The sequence below is a fragment of the Monodon monoceros genome, unplaced genomic scaffold (genome assembly GCF_005190385.1).
Source record: "Monodon monoceros isolate NGI ecotype Baffin Bay Population unplaced genomic scaffold, NGI_Narwhal_1 Super_Scaffold_3, whole genome shotgun sequence".
Classification (NCBI taxonomy): Eukaryota; Metazoa; Chordata; class Mammalia; order Artiodactyla; family Monodontidae; genus Monodon; species Monodon monoceros.
Window position 1 is genome coordinate 55,898,754 of NW_021703780.1, and position 23,934 is coordinate 55,922,687.

General features: G+C 39.5%; 1 protein-coding gene across 1 annotated transcript in view; it reads right to left on the reverse strand.

Annotated features, from left to right (window-relative positions):
- Window positions 1-1,903: 1,903 nt before the first annotated feature.
- Window positions 1,904-23,934, reverse strand: part of KIF15 (kinesin family member 15) — a 67,540-nt gene continuing 45,509 nt past the window's right edge. Inside the window, exons 16-33 of the mRNA XM_029242077.1 lie at window positions 23,528-23,635; window positions 23,157-23,262; window positions 22,093-22,258; window positions 19,523-19,673; window positions 19,276-19,361; window positions 18,226-18,295; window positions 17,749-17,835; window positions 17,048-17,152; window positions 16,110-16,232; window positions 14,142-14,288; window positions 13,130-13,231; window positions 12,670-12,834; window positions 11,031-11,140; window positions 8,182-8,251; window positions 7,109-7,146; window positions 3,129-3,294; window positions 2,759-2,890; window positions 1,904-2,426 (exon numbers count right to left, since the gene is read on the reverse strand). Coding sequence (XP_029097910.1) covers window positions 2,376-2,426; window positions 2,759-2,890; window positions 3,129-3,294; window positions 7,109-7,146; window positions 8,182-8,251; window positions 11,031-11,140; window positions 12,670-12,834; window positions 13,130-13,231; window positions 14,142-14,288; window positions 16,110-16,232; window positions 17,048-17,152; window positions 17,749-17,835; window positions 18,226-18,295; window positions 19,276-19,361; window positions 19,523-19,673; window positions 22,093-22,258; window positions 23,157-23,262; window positions 23,528-23,635 — 1,983 coding nt within the window. The 3' untranslated portion in view covers window positions 1,904-2,375. The remainder of the gene's footprint in view (window positions 2,427-2,758; window positions 2,891-3,128; window positions 3,295-7,108; window positions 7,147-8,181; window positions 8,252-11,030; window positions 11,141-12,669; window positions 12,835-13,129; window positions 13,232-14,141; window positions 14,289-16,109; window positions 16,233-17,047; window positions 17,153-17,748; window positions 17,836-18,225; window positions 18,296-19,275; window positions 19,362-19,522; window positions 19,674-22,092; window positions 22,259-23,156; window positions 23,263-23,527; window positions 23,636-23,934) is intronic.

The following is a 23,934-nucleotide window of genomic DNA, read 5'->3' on the forward strand; positions in this document are numbered from 1 at the left end:
ACCATGAGGGCACGACTCTCTCTGAGCCCACCCATGTGTCTATCCACATGTACTCTTTTTCCTCCTAATAAATGCTTTACTTGTTTCACTACTTTCTGACTCTATGTAGAAATTCATTTCTACACTGATGACAGGCCAGGGCCTTGTGACTGGTCACTGGTCCCTGGTGGTCTAATGGCTAGAATTCAGCACTCTCACTGCTGCAGCCTGACTTCAATCTCTGGCTGGGGAACTGAAATCCTGCTTCAAGACGCTACAGGCCGAGGCCACCTGATATCAATTTCACCCCTAGGTATCTACTCAAGAGATGTGAAACGTTTTCGTAGTAAGACTTACACAGGAGTATTTAGAGCACTGTTATCCATAGTAGCCCAAAATTGCCAACAGTTCAAATTGTAACTGAGCAGGGCCCTACAGGGCTTTCCTGGGACAGACCCTTCCTCCACTTCCTCTGCTTTAGCTCCTCTCTAAGCACCTAGATAATAGTATCTGATGGCACATTCCCTGAGTTGTTTTATAGATGCTAAAACCCCCACCGAATGGAAGAAGTTAATTACTTGATGACCCTGAGTGCATAGCTCCCAGACCTACTGGCACCTAAGGACTGATGGTGTTAACCCCTGTGACACTGCCTTGTTACCTCACCATCAACCAGTCAGAGAACTGGGCACGAACTTATCACAAACCCTGAGATGCCTCTCCCACATCTTGCTTTTTTTTTTTAAAGATTTATTATTTATTTTTGGCTGCACCGGGTCCTAGTTGTATCATGCGGGATCTTTTTTTGTGGCGTGTGGGCTTCTCTCTAGTGGTGGCGTGCCGGTTTTTCTCTCTCTACTTGTGGCATGCAGGCTCCAGAGCACATGGGCTCTGTAGTTTTCAGCACGCAGGCTCTAGTTGAGGTGCGTGAGCTCAGTAGTTGTGGTGCACAGGCTTAGTTGCCCCGCGGCATGTGGGATCTTAGTTCCCTGACCAGGGATCGAACCCAGGTCCCCTGCATTGTAAGGCAGATTCTTTACCACTGGACCACCAGGGAAGTACCATCTTGCCTTTAAAAATGCTTTGCTGGACTTCTCTGGTGGTGCAGTGGTTAAGAATCTGCCTGAAAATGCAGGGGACATGGGTTCGAGCCCTGGTTTGGGAAGATCCCACATGCTGCGGAGCAACTAAGCCCGTGTGCCACAACTACTGAGCCTGCGCTCTAGAGCCCACAAGCCACAACTACTGAGCCCATGAGCCACAACTACTGAAGCCCGTGCACCTAGAGCCTGTGCTCCGCAACAAGAGAAGCCACCGCGATGAGAAGCCCATGCACCACGATGAAGAGTAGCCCCCACTCGCCACAACTAGAGAAAGCCTGCACGCAGCAACGAAGACCCAACACAGCCAAAAATAAATAAATACGTAAATAAATTAATTAATTAAAAAAATGCTTTGGTGAGGGACTTCCCTGGCGGTCCAGTAGTTAGGACTTGGCTCTTTCACTGTGGTGGCCTGGGTCGGGGAACTAAGGTTCCAGATGACACACGGCACAGCCAAAACAAAACAAAAAACCCCCACAAACACAGTGTCAGTAGATTGGCTGCACGAGGGTGAATGGACCCAAGTTTGGTTTGGTAACACAATGCCCAACGAATGGTAAGTAAATAAAATGTGGCATGTCCATACAATGGAATATTACTCTCCATAAGAAAGAATGAAGTGCTGATACACAGAAGTTCCTTGAGGACAGGGTTTCTGTTTGCCTTGTTCACTGATGACCAGTGCCTGGCATATAATAGTTGCTCAATAAGCATATGGTGAATGAACAATATAAATCACCTTATTAAACAATTTATTTTTAAAAGATTTTATTACATTTTGAAAAATGGCCATATTAACAGTCATAAAAATGGCCCATGAGAACACTTCAAGTAGGAATACAAAAATAATCTATATTAACAAGTTTGCTATTCATGCACACTGCACCGTCACTAACCTCACTGTAAGTTTTGGAACCTGCATACTGCTGGAGCTTCTGATGCAAGACTCAAAGGAGATTATGGCAGTACTGAAGGAAAAAAATAATCTGGCCGACATCCACTGTAAAACTGCAGCTACGGGCTTTTATTTTAAAAAGACAAAAGGTTTTCTCAATATTTACAGCTTTGAAACAGTAACCTCTAACTGCAGGCTGCGGGCTGCCACAGGTGTGCACAGGTGCAGAGAGTTCATAAGAAACTTGAGCGTCAGCCCCCCCAACCCCCACATACACAGGTAATAGTCGTGGCTCTTAATTCAGTTCTACTAAGTGCGCAAGGAGAGGTCTTACTTCTATAAGAGGGAAAAAAGTCTCCAAACAAGGTAGGTAGTTGATCAGGATCCTTATGATTCATTCATTTCTTTTCTTTTAAAAATAAATTTTCAGCACGCAACTTTTCTGACTCCTGGTCAGTAATTTTTAAGAAAAGGAAAAGAAAAAAAATTAAGGCTCTAATTCTTGCAGGAAGAGTTATTCTTGGCATTCATTAACTTTAAATTTCAAACTACGACTAAAATTTTCCGTTTGTAAACTACTTTAACAGTAAACAAGAATCTCATGTGTATGATAACTGACTGAATTATGCTTACAATAGCAATGGCTGAATTTTTTTTTTTTAAATTCAGGAGGTTCCCTGAAGAAAGCAGTTAAGTGATTCAATAGTTAAATTAAATTTTAACTAAATCATCATTTAAAAACCAGAATGAGTTTATTCGGCACAATTTTCAGGAGTTTTACCTCAGCAAGCCTGATGTTTTCCTTCTTCAGCCGCACAACGTACTGGATCTTCTGATGTAGGTTTTGGTGACCTACCAACTTCCCATTTTCCTCGGCGAGACACTCCACCTGCTTCCTTAACATTTCCATCTCCTGCAGGTAAATCAATCCAGGGAAGGGAAAATGAGCTGCTTTTAATTTTTATTTTAAAATAACATTATTTCGTGCCTTCCAAGAGCACAGGGAGGGAGAGACAGAGCCCAGGTTCCCAGCTTTCGTGACCACACATCTTTGCGTGCACTGGAGCAACTGTAAACCACGGGATGCCCAATCGCAGCCAGGAGACTTATGCTGATCGGCTCTGTTAATAAAAACCAACACACAAATGCACCTGGCACGTTCTCTCCTTTTCTTCATACAATTCTTCCAGCTTTGATCTTAGTTGTTCCTTTTCTTGGAACGCTTTAGACTCCAATATTCTAACTCGTTCAACTTCCTCAGTCATTGTAACGTAGTCGGTCTCTTTGTTCTGAAGGGCACTCTGGAGCTGTTCTAGGCTGTAACAGTAACTATCGCGTTATGGCCTCCCAAAGGCACGTAATTATAAAACAGTACTCAAATCAGACACTTGCCACCCAAGCCCAGAATTTTTATTTGAAAGTATCACTAATATTCAGCCCTCCCCTTTCTGACAGCACAGGAGGACAGCAAGAGGTGCAGATACACTTTTTTTATGGTTGTTTTACCCAAAACTTTCATTTTGGAAAGCTCCACAAACCGTTTTTTACACAACAAAAATTTAGAATGGAAACTTTTAGATCTAGCCCTCAGAGCAAGCTGTTACTTAAGCATTATTACAGTCTGCATGGTTTATTCAGTGCCCCATATCTTAGAGTAATCATTTCTGGTTTCAAAAACTGGTTCTCAGATGGTGGGACACTAGTCATTTCTTCAAGGATGTGCTATTTAGAATTTATACACTTTATGCAACTATCAATTGAAAATAAACATTAAAAAGAAGGGTTACCCATGGATGGACCTAGAAATTGTCACACTGAGTAAAGTTAAGTCGGACAGAGAAAGACAAATATCACATGGTATCACTTATATGCAGAATCTAAAAAAAAATGATACAAATGAACTTATTTACAAAACAGAAACAGACTCATAGATTTAGATTATGAATTTATGGTTACCAGGGGGAAAGGGAGGTGGGGAGGGATAGTTAGGGAGTTTGGGATTGACATGTATACACTGCTATATTTAAAACAGTGTTGGATAACCAACAAGGACCTACTGTATAGCACAGGGAACTCTGCTCAATACTATGTAACAACCTAAATGGGAAAAGAATTTGAAAAAGAATAGATACATGTATATGTATAACTTAACCACTTTGCTGTACACCTGAAACTAAGACAACATTGTTAATCAGCTATGCTCCAATATAAAATGTTAAAAAAAAGAATAGTGTTCAAAAGGGGGAAAAAAAAAGGGTTACCAAACAATTATATAGAATTTCACAAAACTAACTGAATCCTATAAGCTTCCCAAAGAAACAAATGCTTTTTATTTATTTTACAATGCATATGGAATAGAAAGCTGATGATTTAAGTGATGTAATACACAGAATTAAAAATACCACTTAAGGCCAACAATTTCTAGGGCGGTGTTTTCAGACTACATTCTGTGGAACCTCAGGAGGACAGTGTGGGAGTGAGGGCACTGATGTTCTCCCAATTCATCTGGAGCTGTTCTGCATTTGTCTTATGTGTTTTGCTTTCGTTTCATGAAAAGGCTTTGTGGCATGGCAGACGCTGCAGCTGCCTACCCAACAGCCAATCCCTTGCTTTTTATAAAAACTCAGTTTATTCAGAGGACAAGAAAGGGAGAGGAGAAGCACACCCAGTTCCCAAAGATTAGTAAATAATAACTGGTCTGAGCTAAAACCATGGTTATCTCTACCCCACTGCCAGATACTGGTTTTCTCAGGTTGCCCTGCAGGCATGCTAATTCTGGATAAGGAGACACAATGAATCTTGAGGGTTTCTGGGAGTTTTTTTCCCTGAAAACAGAAAGTCCTTTTGAACCCACAACACTGCAAGCTGTGATCCTGCTTATGTTGTTTGGAGCTGCAGCAGCCATCTTGTAGTCAATAGGTCACAAGCAAGAGTACCAAATGCAGAAGAATGGGAAGGGTCTGGGTCAGTGATGGCATCACTGAGTCAATGCACCTCCAGACCTCTTGTTATGTGAAATTAAACATCTGCCTACACCACTGTTGGCTTGGTATTCAGTTCTTTGTAGCTTTTTAAAAGCATTGTCACATACACATGTGGATAACGCAATGTTTAAAATTGTTGCTGTAGGCTGGGACTGATAAAACCATGTGTGCCATTTTCTGGAGGTTGCTTCACTTGCCACTGTGTGGGCTCCTGTAGTCCCAGGGACACTGTAGCACTGGTTACTAGATCATGAAGTAAATTATGTATCAGCTTAGATAGCTTTTATTCTTTTTGCTAGAAGGTCTCAAATGGGTATTATCTATACTTCTACAAACTATACAGGTGGATTCTCATAGATCCTGTAAGTGATCCAGATTTCTGTCCCAGCCCTACAGCTAACTGGCAAGGAGCCAGTGCCCAAACTGCTCAAGTGCAGATGAAAGTGTTGAACAAAGTTCTGTTCCACACCTATACTCTATTAAGTATATGATTCTATGATGCAAATGACTCAATAACTGAGTAACAAATCTTTCACAAGTTGGGTGGTCTTTGTCAGCTGGTCATTAAAAGGATTTTTTTTTTTTTTTTTTTTGGCCACACCATGCAGCATGTGGGATCTTAGTTCCCTGACCAGGGATCGAACCCATGTCCCCTGCAGTGGAAGCACAGAGTCTTAACCACTGGACCACCAGGGAAGTCCCTAAAAATAATTTTTGATGACATATCACTATGTAACTTCTGGCATATTAACCTGGATAGAGTTCAAATAATTGAAGGACAACATTCTAACAAAACTCCTTCCATTGTTATTTACTTAGTATGTGAACAAGATTTCTCAGCCTTTATATCTATAAAAACAAAAAAGTAGGAACAGAATTGATAGTGAATACTGTATGATTCCAGAATTAAGTGCAACAGAATGAGCTAATTAGAGAAAAAGCATTAAGATAAAATGCATTGAGAGGTGCATTTCCAATAAAATTTTACCTGTATAATAATTATTCATAAAAATTTACCATAAATTCAGGATACTTTAATAATTGTAATGAAAACTCAATCCAGAAAAAATATAACACTTAGAGCCATATGAATATAATAAATTTTTACAAATTACTTGTAATTTGCATACATATTTTCATTGCTGGGTTATGATAGGGCAGTCAACAAAAGATTTTCCAAACAATATATTAAATTAGGATATAATTCTGCATGGGTATAGAATGGAAACTTAATTTCAAAGGAAAAAGGAACAGTGTAAAATTTTAGACTTACGAATTTCTTCAAGTATTTTTTAAATGGGTAGAAAGTACCAAATCAGTTGGATAACTTTTAAAAGAACACCACAAAAGCTTTATTTCTAAATGTCACTATTTTCAGTATGTCAAAACTTCTATCCTTTGCAATAATTTAAACTTACAATGAAAATTTTAGACATAGTCAACTCCAAAAATGTACAAGAGGGCATATGGTGTTTCAAAATTCTTCTAGGAGGTAAAACAAGTGAAAATGTTTGAGAATCGCTGTTCCTGATCAGATCTATTCTATTCAGAGAGTAAAATATCTTTCTAACGTTTTATCACTTTGTTAATACCAACCAGTTTACTTATTTTGAACTTGATAGAAAATACAGTGTATCTTGTTTATCGAAGAATGAGGCAGTTTATAAGATTACATAAATTAAAATATAAGAACTATATGAATAAAATAAAATCATGTCCATAGAAAACATATAAAGAGACACAAGGTCAAGACCAGAAGAATTCATAGTATTGATCTATGGGTCTGAGAGGGCCTCAAGGTTTTAAATTAGAGGAAACCAGAAGTGAGAAAGAAACCTGGTCGGTTATATAGTTCTCATTGTCCATGAGGAGAAAACCCATCAATTCCCCCAGGGAAGCTAAGGTTTTCCTGGCACTTATTTCTTTAAGTTTGTTTTTGGAATGGCTTCATGTGAGGAACCCCTTTAGCAAGTGCTATTTAAGAAAAGAATTTTGTAAATATCTATTATGTTCACATACTACTGCAGAAAGGAAAGAATTTACTTACCTTGTGGATATTATAAGCATTTCTTCCTTTAGAGGAATACTGGTTGGTGTTAATAAAGAAACGATCAACAAGAACTTGAATTACAAAAGAGTGTACTTACTCTGCTTTCATTTTTAGCATTTCTTCAACCAATTTATTCTATAAGAAGATTAAAGAAAGAGAAAGAAAAAATGACTTAAGTTCTTAACATTGCTAAACAAAAGACTGAAAGTAATCAGTCTGCTCTCCCTAATGGTAATAAAACCAATTAAAGCAAATTCCTTTACAATACATGCATCTCAATGTTCACAATGGCACTATTTACAACAGCCAAGACATGGAAGCAACCTAAATGTCTATGAACAGATGAATGGATAAAGAAGATGTGGTACATATGGACAATGGAGTATTACTCAGCTATAAAAAAGAATGAAATAATGCCATTTGCAGCAACATGGATGGACCTAGAGATTATCATGTTAAGTAAGTCAGAGAAACATCATATGGTATCACTTATAGGTAGAATCTAAAAATAGATACAAATGAGCTTATTTACGAAACAGAAACAGACTCACAGACATAGAAAACAAACTTACAGTTACCAAAGGGGAAAGGGGGAGAGGGATAAATTTGGAGTTTGGGATTAGCAGATACAAACTACTATACATAAAGTAGATAAACAACAAGGTCCTACTGTATAGTACAGGGAACTATATTCAATATCCTATAATAAAACATAATGGAAAAGAATATGAAAAAGAATACACATATAGGTATAACAATCATTTTGCTGTACACCAGAAACTAACACAATATTGTAAATCAACTATACCTCAATTAAAAAAAAAAAAGGGACATCCTTTTCCACAATCCCAGCTACACACACATAAAGGGGGTACCTATTTACAACCGTTCATGTATTGTGCCCTTTAAGGCCTCAAATAGGCACTCGATACTTGCTTCTAAATGGAGAATTCTGTGTGAGCAGTAGGCTTACCGTCTAGGCATGAAGACTAATTCACTCTTAATTCTCAACTATAGCTAAATACTGATGGTAAATATCAAACTTAACAGGAATACAAAAAAGACAAAATTTCAATAATAAAATGGTTTCTAAAATATATAACCATAAATGCTAACTATAAAAGCATTTTTCACACAAGAAAAAAACTACTATGTAAAAAAAATTCATACTTTAGCAAGTCTTTCTTTGATTTCTTCTTGTTCATTCTTCAGCTGCTGCGTGTCTGAATGATTCTGTTCACTGCGTTAGATTAGGAAGGGAGGATGGGAAAAGTGTCAAATATATTCAAGTATCGATTTTGTATCTATTACATGCAGCAATGCCAAGATGTGCAAAGAAGAGCTAATTCTATGGTGATTAGGTCAAGTTAGCAGAGTCAATAAGCGTGATCAACACATGAGGATGAAATAAGGTACATCCCCAGCATTCGGGATTCCTTCCATACAAAAGTGAGATGAGCAAAGCTGGGAAATCTAATTACAGGGTTTGGTTGAGAATAAAGTATTAACTTAGAGCGGTACCATCTGAAGATCATATGTGAACAAAATGGGGCTGAAAGGACAGTCCAGGTGCCTGGCATGAATGTGATTGGTTGGGTCGGGATGGTGGGGAAACACAGGACACACATGGGGGCAGTGAGGGCCCCTCACACTGGCCTGTCCCGTGGAGCCTCTGATGCCCCCTCTTTGCTTTGGATTTCAGGTCTGGGACTGCTGTAGCCCTTTTTATTTATTATTTTTGGCCACGATAGGCGGCGTGCGGAATCTTAGTTCCCCAACCAGGGATCAAACCCGTGCCCCCGGTCACCAGGGAATTCCTTGCATTGGATATCATAGTCAGCTGGAGATTTTCTGATGCCACTCGGGCTTCCCATACATGCTGACACCAAGAAGGGGATTCTCTGAGCACCGGACATAAATCCCGTCATGGAAAAGAAACACTCCTCTGTACAAAGAAAATTACATTCTGGACTATACATCAGTATCATGTGAATTTGATTAATGTGAGGCCATCTCTGTGAGCCTGACCAGGTTGGATAATAAATTGAGTTTCTGTGGGCAGCGCCTGGATCAGGAGACAACCCCCTAGGAGAACCTGCCTGAAGGCCTCTGGCTTCTCTAGAAATCTCTCTCTCACTGGTGAGTAAAGGATCATTCCTTGAAGGAAAACAGAAGCTACATTAGTTTCTTCCACTTAATGAATCTGACAGCCTAGATTAAAATGGTAGTGAGGAAAACACCCCAAAACATTAGGGCAGATGTGTTTTCTGTTGTCTAATCTGGGGGGGTGGGTAACTTTTTCTGTCAAGAACCAGACATAGGTTTTGGGAGCCATAAAGTCTCCGGCACAGCTATGCAACTGGGCTGCTGTAATGCAAAGGCAGCCACTGTGATATTTATATGAAAGAACCGCACTGCTCCAATGAAACTTCAGTTACCAAACAGGCTGACCCCTGGGCTATAATTTTCTTCTATTCTAATCTTTCATGAAGAAGGTTCTGTATGGCTCCTCACAAATGGGACATAAGGCTATGAAATAAAGTATTTTAAATTGTGGTTTTATACATGATCTGGTAACGTTCTAAGTTCCACGCTCAAACTAACTCTTGATAAAAGGTACAATGCTTTTCTTTAATATGCCTGGACATGGAGGTGGAGCATATGGAAACTAGGTGAGCAGACTGTGGACTACCTGCATCAAAATCACCCAGAAGGGGAAGTGAAATCCCTACAAGAGGATGCTTAATAAAATGAGCACCTCCTATGCTCACTAAAACTTGAAAAGAACCATTTAGGGGAATTCCCTGGCAGTCCAGTTGTTAGGACTCTGAGCTTTCACTGCCGAGCGCTCGAGTTCAGTCCTTGGTCAGGGAACTAAGATCCCCCTGCACCCCACCACCCAGCAAAGAAACATTTAGGAATAGGTTGTTAGCACTGCCACCATCACCAACCTCAAATATCCATTGTCTCACTTAGGTTTGGACAGTGCACGTCAGGGCTGCTTCTGGACAGGGATGGGGAGCGTCGGGAGTGGGAAGCGCCTGTTAAGATCTTCTGACAACAGCAGCAGAAGCAGACACCCCTAACCTGGGATGCTGAATTCACAAAGGGCTTCCATCCCCAATACAGACCCCCTTTGACAAACCTCAACTTCCTGCATAGTCTCATAGACCACCCTCATCTCCAGCCCTCACTCAGGGGTGGGATCATAAATCTACTGTGTCTACTTAACAGCCACCATTTGTTGAGTGGCTCCCCTCTCCTAAGCACTGTAACGAGCACTTTACACACGTTATCTTTGGTCTTTAAAACACCTTGTATAAGAGGTGTCATCTCCCTCACTTTATTGCTAAGGAAACTGAGGCACTAAGAGGTTTAAAGATGTGTCCAAAGTCACACAACTTTCAAGTGTCAGAGACACGATATAACCTGGGTGCGGTTGCCCTTGACAAGACGCTGTGCCGTTATCAGATACAACTAGAAGACTGAGTTGAGGCCAAAACACACACCACACACACACACACACACACACAAACATCCATATCCACACCCACACCCCCCCCCACACACACAGAGACCTAACAGAACGCCCTCCTGTACAGCTTCTCCTAGGAACGTGCCCTTCCCCAGAAGCCAAGAAGCAAAACCAAGAAAATTCTCCCTTTTTCTGCTGGCAGAACCTTGAGCCTTGTCTTGTTGACATATTTGCTCCCGCCTCACCCCTTTCAAATACAAGTAGACAGTTTGGTTCAAGTATTTCACGTGTTTGAAATTCATTTCAATAGCTCTATAGCAAAACAAAAGTTATTAACAGAGTGGGCAAGATGGTGATGACCTTATTTTCCCTCTCTGGTAAAACAACCCCCTCATCAGACCTGATTGAGAAGCAACCCCTGGAGTGGCTCCTGGATCAGCAAGAAACATCACACACGCTGTGAAACCTATGCTGACCTCATTCACTCAACTATACCCAGGCAGGCCAAGATTTAGCTCACAGACTGCTCGTGGCTTTTTCTCACCTGTTGTCCTTTTGTCTTTTAATATCATCCAGCTGACCTTGCAGGAGCCAGTTCTTCTTTCTTAACTGCTCAGCTTCCAGGCGTAGGTTTTCCATTTCACACAACTGCTCCTAATAACATCAAATCAGGTCTTTTCAGAAAACACCTTATAGTAGGCATCATTTTGCTCCCCAGGCCGTGATAAGACAGGTATTCCTCTTTTAAGCTCCCTCCACACACTGAACACTGCTCTGGGTATCACTGGAGAAAAAGTAGACTATGAGAAGCTCTCAGGGGCTCCGAATGTGATTAATTTTCATACCCCCATTGTCTTAAACATAGTCTCTTATCAATATCACATAATTTGGACTTCCCTGGCAGTCCAGCGGTTAAGACTCTGCACTTCCACTGCAGGGGGCATGGGTTCGATCCCTGGTTGGGGAACTAGGATCCCATATGCCAGGCGGCACGGCCAAAAAAACCCCCAAACAAACCTTAATTCATTAAAATTCCTTTATGAGAAAAGATGAACAAAAGCATCTACTACTTTGGTAAATGTTCTATTTGATTCTATTTATTAGATTCTAATTTTTAAAAATTGATGTGCCACAGTCTCAAAATACTTAACTGGATTCTGACTTGAAAATCATGAGCATAACCACCCAGAGGAAATAAATACTCGTCTGCAAGGAGTGAACTTTTTGATTTACTTCTGCTTATCTATTGTTTGATTTCTTTTAACCTGATCCAATTTCTTCTAAGTACCAAGATCATGCCACGTTCCTGAGATAGCAGCATACTGAGAGCCGCCCTGAATGAAAAAGCCAGGAATGATCCCCTCTATGAGAAACAAAGTTTAAGAGTGATACTGTCTTCCTACACAGTAGGCTAATTTTGTTCCTAAACAAAAACTCACTGCAGAGCCATGAGGTCACAGACTATCTTCTATGGGGCATCGCATCCTCCCTACACACCCTTCTGCGCCCACACTACACCTACCCAGGCACTTCTCCACGCACTTCCCACCCCTAACACCACCCTAAATATACTCTCCCACACACAAAAACCATACCCCCCAAGTACGGGGCGAAAAACACTAGAAGGAAGTTTAAAGAAATGGCAAACAAGAGAAACAGACAAAAGCAAATCTCTCTAACATATAAAGAATGCTTGTACCTCATTAAGAACAAGTCCAACAACAGAAAAATGGGTGAAGGATATAGTTCATAGACACAAAAAACCAAAAGATGCTCAATCTGACTCCTAATAAGAAAAATACAAATTTAAAAATACAATGAGATAACGTGCTTCAGCTATTAAACTGGCAAAAATCTAAAAGTTGGACAGCACTGTCATGAGTAGTTAGTGCAGCCTGTATGACATGACACCATAGCATGAAAACCAAATGGGGCAGGGAGACAACGCTTACGTGCCTGGTTATAGGTGTTGCTGAAAAGTTCTCAGAAGATAAATAAGAAACTAGCTACACCTGAAGCCTACAGGGACCGCAAACTAGGCAGCTTGGAGTCAGGGGTGAGAGGAAGACTTTTCTCCATCTACCCTGGAGTTCTGTCCCTTTTGAATTTTGGATCCTCAGTCACCATGAAAGATACTGCTTATTTTGAAACATTAAATTCATTGAAAAAAATTACCCAGTTACCTTTATTCTGAGGATTTCAGCATTTTTGACTTCTCTGTCTTCATTTAGCTTTGTTATAAGGTGTTGCAAAGAAATCTTGGAGGCTCTCCCATCTTCTATCTCTTGTTCTTGCGTTTCCAGGAGTTTCGCCAAATGTGTTTGAAAGTGTGGTGGTGTTTTAGGGCTCTAAAATAAAATCAAATTTCATCCAAATACCTGATTAAGTGGTTATAAAGATTTCATTGTAAATATACTTGCCAAGCACGTAGAAAATACACAGGCTACGTATATAGCTCGCTATTCTAATTCTTGTCCAAGTAAAACAAATAAAACACTGGTACCTTTTTATCAAAAAAAGCAGAAAAGCTGTTAGTGAAAATCTTTTTCTGTAAAGACAAAGCTAGTCTTAGCAATTTCCAACTTGCATCGCTCACAAAATTGCTTATTCCTCCTGAAATGCACTCTTTCTTATGAAAAGTACCTGGGGATACTTGGCAGCAGAATCCATCACATGCTCTAGTTGCCTCATTTTGAAGTTATATTCATTCTTCTTCTGTTCTACTTCCTCTTTCTTTTGGTTTAGCTGGGAAAATTGAACAGATATAAGATTACAAGTTAGAAAATAATACAGGTACATGGTCCAATTAGAACAGACAATCCTCCCAAGGCATGCAGAAATGGACTTCTTCCATTATTTTTTCAGGGCTTGATTGATAACTTGACATTTCTCTCACAAATTTATTTACACTTTAAAAGAAACTTCTTTTTTAAGCTTCACAAGTAATCAAAGGGTCATTTGAGGAAAGTTACAAAATATATTATAAAACTACACTAGCCAAAAAAGAGGACAAAAGTCAGCTATGGGACTTCCCTCGTGGCGCAGTGGTTAAGAATCCGCCTGCCAATGCAGGGTACACGGGTTCAAGTCCTGGTCCAGGAAGATCCCACGTGCCATGGAGCAACTAAGCCTGTGCACCACAACTACTGAGGCTGCACTCTAGAGCCTGCAAGCCACAACTATTGAGCCCGCATGCCCTAGAGCCCACGTGCCGCAACTACTGTGCCCATATGCTTCAACTACTGAAGCCCAAGCGCTTAGAGCCTGTGCTCCGCAACGAAGAGTAGCCCCCACTCGCCGCAACTAGAGAAGCCCATGAGCAGCAACGAAGTCCCAATGCAGCCAAAGATAAAAATTAAAATTAAAAAAAAAAACAAAGTCAGGCATAACCTTTGCCACAGTGGTTAGAACTTGCTGGCACGTGTCAAGGGCAGAGGGTGGGCAGGAGGACAGCCACCAAGTCTGAACATACAGAAGCAACCAGGTTGTTAAGAGTCGACAGCGCTGCTGCCCCACTCCCTACTCACCCTGCTAGCCCACCTTTCTGAATGTAGAGAATTAGCCGAGGCAGGGACCTCATGAGCTCAACCGCCACACAGTCCTGCTCCCCCAACCCCCAAAGCCCATCCTGAGCGACGATCACCCTGCATCTCACCTCATGCTGAAGCTCCTGGATGAGGGCGTCCTTCCTGGTCAGCTCCTCCTGGGCCGACTGCAGAAGCCCCGAGTGCTTTTTCGAGGCCTCGGTGAGCATGTTCAGCTGCTCAGTGGCGTGAGCCAGGTCCTCACAGAGCATGTCCCTCTGTTAGGGGACAATCCCCCCAGGGGAAGACTCTCTTTAATTGTGGTGCTCCAATATCGATTTGAAAATCATTACTATGTATGATTTTTAAAACGTTAAGAAAGTTTTAAGTGAGAATCTTTTTTTTTTTTTGCTTGTATGCTAATCCATTCCAAGACAAACCAAGCAGTTAATACTTAAGTCATGAGGTCCAGAGACAAATACTACAGTAAATTCATATAAGTATCCCAGTTGAGGTCTAACTGCCCTCTGCTCCCCTCTCCCCTCAACCCCAGGTAACCTCTTACAGCTGATCTCTCCTTCCTTGGGAGGACTCCAGGCATGGGTCTCTAGTTTACCTGTTCTCTCACCAATAGATTCTAGTCCATTATACACGGGAAGGTAAACAGTTGTAAGGATGAGTACCCCTCAGCTAATTGGGGAGGGGCTGGCCAGTTCACCAGACTGTGATACAGTGTCATAGGCCATCAAATTTTCAGGGGAGTAGCTTGATGGAAAGTGGCAGAGAGAATTAGAAGTCCTATAGGTTGCATACATAATTCCTATGTACACAGTGTATGTAATCTCTACCAAATTAGAGCAGAATCTATTCCCCCTAACTTTCCAAATGTGCATGTATATGTGCACAGATATATATCATAGTGTACATTACATATACATTAAACATACAGTATTATATATGTCATAGATACAATATGTGTATTGCACACATGTACCTGATAGATCACAAACATCTCCACATATACTTACTCTTTTATTATATCATTTTCATTGAGTGGGCTCTATTTCATCTTATGGATGCACCACCATTTAACCCCTTCACTAAATATTTCAGTTGATTTGAATTTTTCACTATTATATGCATCTAATTCTCATATCTAGATTATTGTTGGGTTGCTCAAAAAGCCAACCACCTCAAGTCAGTCACACCCAACTGTTCCCCTTTATGAGGATGCTCCACAAACATTCACAGGTGCCAGGCTTCCCTCCCTAGCAAAGTCTTATACTAATAATATCTTCTCCGGGAAGCTCTTTGGAATTCTCCAGGCATAACTGCTCCTCTCCCTCCCTTTTCTGTGCTCCCAAGTCATTTGTTACATCATAATACATCTACCTCTTAAGCTAGATTGCATGCCTCAAGGTAAGTAACTGTGTTTCAATCATTCTTCCATTCCCAAATGACAAACAGGTACAGGTTGTACGGCAGGTGGGTTCAATAAATATTTGTTGAATTTGTTTCACGGATAGCAAGAAAACTATTTCTAAAGCAGGTTCAGAGCAGTATACACAGTGGGTTACCATCTGTGTGAAAAAAGGAAAACTCAAGGTATATAGCATTAGCCAAAAATATCTCTGGAAGGATATACAAGAGGGAATGTATATTGCTTTATATATTTTGAATTTTGAACCACACGACAGTACTGCTTAATTTTTTAAAAGATACATTTACATCAACAACAAGATAATTAAAACTTATTTTAGCTAAAACACAAGAAGCAATTTTGTGGTTAACCAGCCCTTTCTTTGCTCCCTGCTGCTACCACTGCATCCAAGTAAATGCAGTTTCCACTCTGCTTCCTTTTCAGAAGAGGGTGAGTTACAGGAACTTAGCATGGTGTTAGCACAAATGAATGAAAATAAATCAACTAAACAAAATATAACAATCTTAGTATTATCTATCAATTGCCTAACTACCTTAGGGAAAGTGGCTCAAATTACGACTTACTCCTTTTTAAAAGTCTTCTATTTATTCATTAATAACACACAGAAACATACTGACAAGTAATAAACCAAAAAGGGTGATGATGTGTTAACATCTACCTCTATGTCCTCGGAGAGTATCCTCAGTCTAAGGGATTCTTTCAGATCCAGAATGTCCACTTCCTGTCTCTTAATCAATGCTTTGCTCTCTTCTTTGTCAACCAAAGCAGAATTATATTTGCCCTACAGAAAAGAAAATGATGATACAAGATCTGTCTGCTTTATTATCAGTTTATTTTTAGATTATAATAACTGAAGAATGAGTCTGAGTTCCAAGGTGATGACCAGATCAACACAAATAAATTCAATAACCACTTGTTGAATGAAGGAGTGGAAGAGCTAATGGATGAATGGCAAGAAGAAGTGGAAAAGTCCCACAGGTATCAGTGAAAAAACATCTGGTTTTGTCATCTTTATCAGAAATCAGTGGAGTGCAGCAAGCTCCCTTTGGAGCACAGGAGTGAGGAACATTAACAAAAAACTACCTTGACCCAAGGGACGGAGGAAGCATTCACCATTTATATGCAGGAAGAGTAAGTAGTTACTTTAGGAAATGATAAAGTCCAATAATGGGGAAACAAACTCACTTTCTAAATCACTGATGTCTGAACTTAACTAAAATGTGCTATTTTTTTTCTTGAAGCAATTAAGGAACACCACATTCCCTTAACCATCAGAGGCAACAGCCAGTCTGTTTCTGATCTGATTTGGATCAGCAATTCCCAAATGTGCACAGAGAGCACTGTTCCCAGGTCAGTGAGACCTGAGAAATGCTGCAGCCAACTCTGCCTTCCCGAGATGCACACAGCACACACGTCAGCATATTAAAGGCCCTGCGGGTTCTGCAGATACCCAAGCCTGCTGAGCTTTCACTACTACATATTTTCAAACGTGGGTGACCACAGAACCCTTTTTTCTGTGGGGCATTGGTTAACCACTTGAGTCTGTGAACTGTGCCTCGTGCTCAAATTTCATATCTTGTTGGAGACAGAACTTACATTGATGTCCTTCAGTTCTTGCCTCAGGGTGTCTATGATTTCTGTTTTCTCAGAGACTGAGGTTCTTAGCTCCTGGATCTGGCTCATGAGGTCAGCTACAACTTCCTGGCAAGGACAGAAACAATATCTTCATACCCAATGACAGCAAGGAGATCTTTCTTTAATGATAAATCATTTATCTTTCCAAATGACAATAGAAGTCAATTTTATTTTAGCAAAATACCATGTGTCGCATTACATTATTAATGTTACCAATTTATATTTTATTGGTTTTCTAATATTTTAATCATTTGCTTTGGTTTCATGAATGAATAAGAGCTAGACATATAAGGAATGTACACCTAATTTTATGTTCAGACATACATATTAATGTTTATTATTCTAGTTAAAGCCAACACCAGGGATTTGAGAATTTGTATCGTGACACTCACAATCAATGAGAAAAGGTCGCACTGACGGCATCCTAGTTAAAGGGGGCAGGGATGTGTTTTAGAAACACTGCCATCAAGAGTGATAGAACAGTTTGGGTTGAAGTTATGAGGAAAATTAACTTAAAGACTTCATTCTCTAGCAACCTTGGAAGATGAGCAAGGCCTAAGTGCATACAGAAATGCTAGCTAACCCTGGGAGCAGGAGACTGGAATGTGAAGGCAGTGTTTATAAGGAAAATGCAGGGGGCTATAGCCTCAACCTCTACCCACCTTGTCAGCATCTCTAGACTTCTCCAGAGAACTGATTACTTTTTCGGTAGCACACAAACTCTCTTCTAGTTTCTGTACTTTTGCCATCTATGGGGAAAAATCAATATTTTTAGAAAAAGAATTAAATCACAAAGTTAACCACACACATGTATTTAAAAAAGCATAAAAGGAGTTGAAATCTGCTTTTCATATTAAACAGTGTATACTAAGGAGTAATATTTGAAAATAAAAAGTTGGGTTAAACGAGAATGATTTTGTGGTCTCTATCAGGAAACCACCAACAAATTATGATTATAGCCATCTGGGAGTTAGAAAAACAAGAGTTGAAAATAATACAACCAACCAAAAATTCCATCTTTTTATTATAAATTTTCAACATCTGAAAGCTGAAACAGTTTTTATAACAAATCTCTTTGGACATCAGGAATAAAAGTTATAAACCTCAAATTTCAGAGTGAGAGTATAGCACATTTTTACCTGCTGCTCACACTTGGCCATCTCCTTCTGTTTCTCCTGACGTACAGCTTCAAGAACTTCTAAGATTTCTCTGGAAAAGAAGAACTATCTTTTACTCATGACTCATTCAATGGAAACAGGAACTGAGTCCATTCGTACAGAAGAGATTCAATGCAATGCAACTGAACTTTATTAGACACATACTTGGTGTTAGGAATTGTATTCCAGTAGGATCAGAAATTTGAACCAGTTTCTTCAACAGTTATTTAACAAAAACCCAGTTTTGTGCCAGGACAGTTTATTTTTCTCCAGAGTACTTAGGACTCTCTAACATAATATATACTATTTACTTATTACCCACCTCTCTGTGCTACAATGTGAACCTCAAAAGGACAGGGCTATTTTGTTCACTGTCTTACCTCTAAATGTCCTGGCATTTACCAGAACAGTGCCTGGCTTGCTGGATATCACTAAGCGTTTGAATGAGCGACTAAATGTTTACTGTCTTTCCCAATTAGATGGAGTCACCAGTATATAGCAGGGACTAGAAGAGAATCTGTCTCATGGTAAGAACTCTACAAGTATCTGCTGAATACACTAATACAAATTCTTCTTATTAGAGTAATAATCCTCCTGTTGGCTGGAACGAAGAGACTGAGAGAGATCACCAAGGAAAAGAATTTGGAGAGAGGAAAAGAAAGACAATGGTGTTCATATAAGGGACCAGAAGAAAAAAAAGAGCAGAGAAATCAAATAGTAGAGATAGAAATAAATCAGTCCCCACCTTTCAATAATAAATACTGTGATTTATTTACAGAAGGTCCCGAGTTCTGATCACCACCAACTGCTATTCATTTAAAAAGTACTGTAGCTAGTTATTAAATGTTTTGAAAAATTAAGTTTCTCTACATAGCCATTTATACAAAAAAATTTGATATTCCTTTTGGAATGCTTTAAAAAAAACTTAACAGGCTATTAGCAATTAAAAAAAAAAAAAGAAAACCCGCAACATAAAGAATGTGGTAGTAAATGATATTCTAGTCAACTACGGAAAAGATAAATAGCACTCACTTAGAACTGTTTTCTTTATCTTCTTCAAATTGTAATAATAATTTGTTATTGCGTTCTTTCTCTGCCTCAAAAAGCTCCATCAAATTCTAAAAGACAATGTTATATTAGATTTTAAGGTGCAGTCAACAAACACATGGAGTACCTTCTTCGTGGCAGGCACAATGGGCCAGTACAGAAGTTAGGAAGAGGTCAAACTGTCACACATCCAGAACAAGTTCATCAATAACCAATATCCTTCTTAACTTACATTCAGATCAGATTTCAGAGTCTCATTTTCTTTTTTGCAGTTTTGGAGGTTTTTTGAAAGTTGGTCAATTTCAAACTTCATTACTTCTTGTAAGTTGTCATAGGAATCCTGTAGGCAGGTTTTGCTCTCAAGAAGCTTTTCATTTTCTAATCTTTAACAGGAAAACATTTTTACAAATGTAAATATAGACATTAAATGTAGTTCTGCTAGTCAGATTTATCTGCAGTTCACTTTATCCCATCTACAGGCCATTTCCAACTTACAGAAGGCTTGACTGATGTAAAGCTCCTCACGGACTTCTGTGAAATGGTCATTATGATGTGATGCACGAATATTAGTGTGATGGGGATGGAAAAGACAGGTTGGGCATGTTAGCCCGCAGCCATTTACTTCTTCATTCTTTCTCCCATGATTTCAACCAGACATGCTTAATTGATTGGCAATTTTGGGTGATGAGACTCATTTAGGGGGTTCCAGACCTAACCCTCATGTAAACTAAAGACTGCCCATTGATTTAATTTTGCTGATAGCTGAACTCTATAGACTCAACACCTCTTCTCCCGACTCTAGGAGGGTTCTTCAAGATGGCAAATATGGCTTTGATCTGAGCAAGAGAATAAACTCCTTTAGGACAGAACTATCTTTTAAGTCACATGATTATTACTTATTGCTTTTTAGGTTTTCACCCTCTTATTCTACTTAGCAACATACTGTGACATGCCCAAACAGAGTTCATCCAAAACCTGGTAAACATGACCTCTGGACCACCCAAAACAGATGTCCCAGCTTGTACACAGAGGCCTGTGAGACCTGGATCTATCTGGCTTCACTAACTCCATGCAGAGCAGAAGGGGCAAATTACGAAGTAAGATAAATCAGTTGCTAAAGATAGATATACAGACAATACATGGTAGGGAGGGAGAACATATGATTTACGATACAAACTGTATATAGAAAGCAGGTAAAATAATTCAAGAAATACACGGCGGTTGGGTGGTTTCACTTAGAGGTCTTAACCTTTGAGAGTCATGACAGTTTAAGCAACCCAGTAAGTGATATACTCAATGTACGTCATGTTGAGTGCAAAAAAAATCACACAAAATTAGTTTACGACAGAGCCAAGATAAGATTTAGTGATTCGGATGTTAAAAACTAATACCAGGTGAAAGAAAAAACAACAGTGCACCTGTGGTGATAAACAGCCATTGACCAGCAGTCTTGGTGCTGGGGAAATGGTGCCGGGGAGTGCAGGCTGTGCTGACTTAGCACAGGCCCCTCTCTAAAGGATGGCTGCCATACAAGACTGTGGGCCCAGTGCCACCAACTTGTCGGATTTTTAAGAGGATGCTGAAATATGGATCTTTATAAGAAAGTTCTCAATTTTAAAAATTTTATGCTAAATTGTTTTCAAAAACCATACTGGGAAGGCCCAACAAAAACATGTCTATGGAGACATGCAGACCTCAAGTTTTCTTCCTCTATTTTTAATTCCTTGTTGCATATTCAAAAAACACTCAAGGCTTACAGGTTTTAGTCTTCGCAATGTCTATAAGAACTAAATTCAAGGTTGTCTATTAGCAGCTTTTCTAGAGTAAGCAGTCACACTCATATCACACTCACTGTATCACAATCAAAATGTCCATTATTAAATTATTGCCATAGACTTGGGAAATAGCATCAAAACCACAAGATGGTTTTAAGTTACGTTTTACAAAAGGTTGAAATTAGTGAGGAAAAAAACCAAACAATTTACATCTTAGATTACTTTGTTTCAAGATTACCAGCACTTGACTAACTAGCCAGCCTCTGGAGTTACTGTGGACAATGGTGGCAACTACAGATTTGGTCTACCTTGTACTGTCCCTTCTAGTAAGAGCACACCTTTCCCGCTGGAGAGGAAACAGACACATCACCTCTGTTGGGCCAACACTTGGCAAGTGATTGATCCAAAAGTAAGCAGATGACTCAAGCAAGAACAATACCAGTTTTCTCTGGGATTGATATACGGCAATGGGGAGAGAGAATTTCTTCGCAGGGATTGTTATGTCAGGAGACAGAAGATGGAGCTGTCTGAGGCAATCTGTTCCCCGTCACATAGAGCAAGGTCCTCAACAGTAGAAGAGAATAAGGGCAATACACAGAGGGAAGAAGAGCAGAGAGAAAGGGAGGGAGGGAGTGAAAGAGGAAGTGAGGGAGAGAAGCTGGGGGGGATGGGGGGATGGGGATGCACACTGACAATATTGTTTGAGATTCAATCTAGTTTGTCCGTGAAACCAAAATCACCTCTGGGGCTTCCCAATGTTGTGAGCCAATAAACTACCTTTTTTTTTTTTTTTTTAAACGGGGGCACAGTGCGGCTTGCCGGATTTTAGTTCCCTGACCAGGGATCAAACCCAGGCCCTCGGCAATGAAAGCACAGAGTCCTAACCACTGGACAGCCAGGGAATTTCCAATAAATTACCTCTTAGTTTTTTAAACTAGTTTGAGTTGGGTTTATAGCACTTGTACTTCAAGTAGTCCTGGGTTACAGGCCAATCAGGCAACTTGAAACAGTAACAGAACAACTCTACCTGACATTATCTAGTTGAAGCTGTACGTGCATGTGTCTTTCAGAAAGGCTGTTGAGTTCTTTCTCCTGACTCTCTCTGAATGAACTATATTCCAGTTTCACCGAAGACAGCTCCTTGTCTGCAGAATGAAGAACTACTCGCAGGTCATGTACCTCACTTTTCAAAACTAAAACAAACAAACAAACACATAATAACTCTTAACAGACTTTCCTTTACATGTATGTTTTACAAAGGAGGCAAATAAATTTGATAGGTACCCTTCCCACAATCAGCAAAAACAAGTTGAAGAGACCATTTTAAGTGTAAAAATTTTGAACAACTAAATGGGAGGTATCTAGGAGCACTGAGATTTCTATTTTCTTCCTCTCCCTTGCTCATGGCTTTTGGTATATTTCTACCAAAAAAAAAAAGTTAACACCTGTCCCTCACATGTAGGTCATTTGATTTTTCTACATTTCTCCTGCAGAATGTGCATCAAAACTCTTCAAATAAGAAAAAAAGACAAGAGATTTAACGTATTTTAAGTGACCTAATCTTACTTATTGAAAACCCTTGGAGATGCACCAGAACTTTCCAAAATAGGTTAAACACTCTGGTCTTCTAAGGAAACTCCAACTGGAATTAAAATTAGGTTACTTTTTAGATCAAAGAAAAGGAAACGGCTGTCTTTTTTGCCTTAGCTTTATCATAAGCTATTGCAAATACTCTGATGAAAGAAGAAACTGAAAAAACTGGGAATTAAATGATATTCCCACATCTATGAATATATACAAATATATTTTACGCTTTTTTCGTCACTAGTAAAACGTTCATCTTACGAATTCAAGACACTTCGTTTTCAAAGCAGTATTAAAACTTTAAGCAAACATTTGTATCATTTGTTTGAGAGCAGTCCTGGAAAAAATGACCCTTTATAATATATTGCTATTACTCATCTGGTCTAATTTAAAACAAACAAACAGAGACAACCAACCAAAAACACAGGGACAACATTTTATCCATATGAGTAAAAAGATACTGAGTTACAGTATTCAGATTAGGAAGCTTCCAGTGTTCAGACTCACAGTCATTCTTGGTCTGAGTGTCTTGAAGCTGCTTTTCAAGGACATTCAACTGAGAGAGATACCCTTGCTGCTGTTTGGTCCAATCAGTTCTTTCCGATGAGAAAAGCTTTGGGAAAGAGATAAATTTACTGGAAAAAAAATACTGGCAGGCTAAGACACACTCCAAATCATCACCTTGTTTCTGTTTTTAAAATCTAGTCTTAAATTCAGACTAGGTGTATGTGTCTCATTATAGTAGGTGAAGTAACAAAATAGAGAATACAACTCAAATAAACCTTGACCAAGGCTTCATAAAGTCATTTCCTTCCTGGGATGCTCTTACTTTGAGGATATGTTTCATATATTTTCTGAGGCAATGCTCACGGTCTCACCTCCTGCATTTGAGTAGAATGATGTTCCAGTTTGTCAATGTGCTGCTGAAGCTTTAGGTTTTTATGCTCTTCTTCATCCAACTTGACTTGAAGGGCACACATTTGTTCCTGCAACACAAGAACTTCAGTGGTCAAAAATTCTTTTAATGGACATCTTAAACATTCCATAATTTCTTCTGCATTAAAAATACAAAACTCAAAACCTCATATGGACAAAGGTATCAAAGGCCAGTTTGGAGCCAGAAAACCATTTCAAAAGACTACACTAATGATTTCTCATGTTTCAGAATTATACTTGTGGCCCATCAAAGTGGATAATTTCAAACACAAAGGAAAGAAGTAATAAAAATTAAAATCATAGATTAAATCGTAGAGCCATCTTGAGACTTCTAAGAAACTTTCTCAGG